This window comes from Ruditapes philippinarum, unplaced genomic scaffold (assembly GCF_026571515.1).
Source record: "Ruditapes philippinarum isolate M1 unplaced genomic scaffold, ASM2657151v2 ctg10554_1_1_1_1, whole genome shotgun sequence".
NCBI classification, from domain to species: Eukaryota; Metazoa; Mollusca; class Bivalvia; order Venerida; family Veneridae; genus Ruditapes; species Ruditapes philippinarum.
Window position 1 is genome coordinate 1 of NW_026852926.1, and position 3,635 is coordinate 3,635.

The window sequence follows — 3,635 nt, forward strand, 5'->3', positions numbered from 1 at the left end:
CTTGTTCCAAAATAAAGCTTTGGACTTGTAATAAATGATAAATATCCAAAACATAAGCATAAATTAGCATACATGACATATACCATGAAAAAGTAATATAATACATTGCAAAAAGATTAAATGATATGTCCAGTCTGCTAAATAGTATTCAACCTTATTAGAAGATGTTACTGTGAAATGAAATATTCCCCCGGAATATCGCCTAGAAAATTGTTTGGACCTAAACACGATTAATCAACTTATCAAATCTCGTTTATTCAACTCTTCATTATATTTTAGACATGTAATCCAACAATTGCAGTTAATTTTGCTACATTTTCATATTCTGAATAATCAGTATTACGGGTAAATGATTTTATAAAACTTAAAGAAATAACTGTATCGACCTTTAGAGAACGAAACAACATAATATAAGTAATTAAAATATATTTGAAACGTTACGACTTTTTTCAGGAAATGCAACTCGAAGCAAGTCTGTGTGGACAAGAACAACCTATGTGTACCCTATGACATGTCACCAAAATGTAAATGCAAGAAACTCAAAGGTCAGTTGATCAACATCGGTTACTTAAGCATGTTATCCTCCGAATATTGCAGCTTTTATGACTTTAAATTGTTTTCTCGTTCCTTATTGCCATGATACCGACATTGTGTTGCCATGGTATGTCCTTTTACTTACTGCTTTTAAATTGTGAAGATCCCGTTTACGTCTAACTGTTGATAATCGCCCTATTCTTACAAAAATATGCTCTACACCAGATAAGAAATAATTCAATCAAATTGTTTTTATTGCTCATTGATGTTCATTTTACTTTGTAAGTCAATGATTTTCAGATCATATTGCATCAGTAATAACCATTATGTAACTGTTCATCTTGATTACAACTGAAAGCATAACCCAAAAAACCAAAAAGATCATATAACTGACAACAGATTGTTCGTGTTCCACTTCATGAACATATTGGTAGTAACTTACCGATATTATTAAGTTTATTAAAAAAGTAATAAAAGATTAAACTGTTGCTTTATTTTCAGTGAAAGGATGTGAGGACATGCTCGGAAGATCGTAAGTATAGAAGAAACATACTTTTTTGTCCTCACAGTTTTTGTTCAAATGATTTATTTTACATTAAATTATAATTCTAAATTAATTTATTATTCTTACAATAAATGTTTTATTTTATAAAACTTATTTCTGCGTATGTGACAATATGCTAATGTTAATGAATGTATTCGAATAAATAAAATACATGGAATTTAAAACACATATTTGATTTCAGCGTGTGCAAATACGGTGAAGTTTGTCTCGACAAAAAGACTGGAAATTCTTGTAATAATAAACAATCCAAGGAGTGCAAATGTACCGTGCAAAAGGAGACCGCTCCTGAAAATACACCTAAAGGTAACTTTTTGTTTATTGTCAAGATGAAATGTTTTATAAAATTTATAGAATTGTAGATTTGAATATCCTAGCGTTCTGTTTTTGTTTGTTTTCTCATTTTCTTTTTAGGTATGTAATATTAAAGGCACGTTAGTCCAGCAAGCGATTTTTTCCCGTAGAAAGGGCAATCAATTGTTTTATAACTTGCTTTAATAGATTAAGAACATATATTTTGCTTTCTTTAAGGATATAGCGCATAAAACTAATTTTAATAAAGTTAGTAAAATGTGGAATTATGCAAAATACTAAATCGCTTATACCAAAGCCAAAACGCAAACAGCAAAAGATGGCTAAGCTTTATGGTTGTAGCTGAAAAAGGACTGCATAAATAAGCATATTTGAGGATCATTGTTCCTTGAACATAAACAAAAGGACAAAAGACGTTTCATAAGATTTTTCAGTGATTATAATGATTAATATATTTAGTTTTAGCCTAATAAATGTGAAGGAGCTATGGCCAAATGAAGTTATATATATGTCTGCCTGTCCTAATATTTTGTTATTTTATCTGTTCTTTACGCCATATCTCGACAGTCAGTCCAGCTTAAAGGTTTTTCTAGATATCTATGCAGCAATTGCCATTTTTTCTACAAGTAACCAAAAGAATATATATACGTGGACTGATGTTGTATAATGGATGCCATATGTTTTGCTGTACTGTGGTTTTCAAGACATACAGACACTTCTAACATCATGCCATTTGAGATGACATAATTTCTTATGTGTTTAAATAATGGTGTCGGACATATGTCTGCCATGAAATCATTGATTTTATTCCTCTAATGCATTGCTTTCATGGCTTGATTTCGATTTATTCATATTCATAGGTATAGGTTGTTATGTCGCTGTTGATTTGATCAAGATATTTATACCGTTAGACCACAAATTCCACACTATAAACCAGATGCCGTGTAAAGAGTGTATGTGCATGCCGAGATACCCACACTATGTAAGCTTCTCATACTTTGTTACATTTAATTATTAAATCACCGTATTGGTCTTTAGAATAGTGCAACTTTTATGACTTTAGATTGCTTTTCTCGCTCCTATATTGCCATGATACCGATATAATGTTGCCATGATACCGACATTACGTTGCCATGATACCGACATTGTGTTGCCGTGATACCGACATTACGTTGCGATGATACCGACATGATGTTGCCATGATACCGACATTATGTTGCCATGAAACTGACATTATGTTGCCATGATACCGACATTATGTTGCCATGATACCGACATTAAGTTGCCATGATACAAACATTACGTTGCCATGATACCGACATAATGTTGCCATGATACTTACATTATGTTGCCATGATACAAACATTATGTTGCCATGATACCGAAATTATGTTGCCATGCTGCCATGCTATGTCGTGTTACGTTTCCATTTAAGTTTCTTATACTTAGTAACATTTAATTATTACATCACCGTATTTGTTCTTTAGAAAATTATCTTTTTAATTACTGCTTGGATATTTCCATTGCATATCTTGTTTATTCTCCCCGTTGTCTTTCTCTTTCAGGTTGATTTTTGCCGCGTCAAACCAAATTGTAACGGTGCTATTCACCTGTTTGTCAAAGTTCCTTAGAGTGAAAAACCTGGGGCAATCATAAGACAAGAGAGGAAATTATGTTTTCTTAAAAATGACGATTTTTATGTCTCAATGCTTATCATTTACATACATATCATCTCGCTAACATAATATCAAAAATGTAACTCGTCTTAAGTTTTAAAATTTCATAAGCTTATTTTAAAAAACTGTTCCCTTTTCTTAAAATATCTGATTTTATACAGCACATAATTTTTCGGAAATGTTTCCCTTGTGTTACAAGGCACCCGGAAACAAAACATGTTTAAATTCTTTTTGTGTGGCCTATTGCAAATACAATTTCAACGTTCACATTTTTTTATAATAAAGAATTTTCCTAATCTTTCCAGTGACTGTTTTTTTCCTTAGATCACCTTTGAATTATACAACTGCTGTTTTCAGATGTGTTTAAAATCTTATGTGTTTTACGTGTATTATTTTTCCATTTATTCAAAAAACATTTATGTTGATTTTTAAGTTATTTTCCAAATCAGTGTTTAAGTTTGACATGACTGGTGAAGTACATGGAGCTCTATCCAATTAAGGATCTGGCCAGCTAGGTTATTGGATATATCATCATACAACATATATGAGCC

General features: G+C 31.4%; 1 protein-coding gene across 1 annotated transcript; it reads left to right on the plus strand.

Annotated features, from left to right (window-relative positions):
• Nucleotides 1-459: 459 nt before the first annotated feature.
• On the plus strand, nt 460-3,635 carry LOC132728342 (uncharacterized). Its single transcript, XM_060714002.1, has 5 exons — nt 460-545; nt 1,036-1,066; nt 1,281-1,402; nt 2,269-2,390; nt 2,974-3,635. The coding sequence occupies exons 1-5, from the start codon at nt 512-514 to the stop codon at nt 3,037-3,039; spliced, it is 375 nt and encodes a 124-aa protein (XP_060569985.1). The 5' UTR covers nt 460-511; the 3' UTR covers nt 3,040-3,635.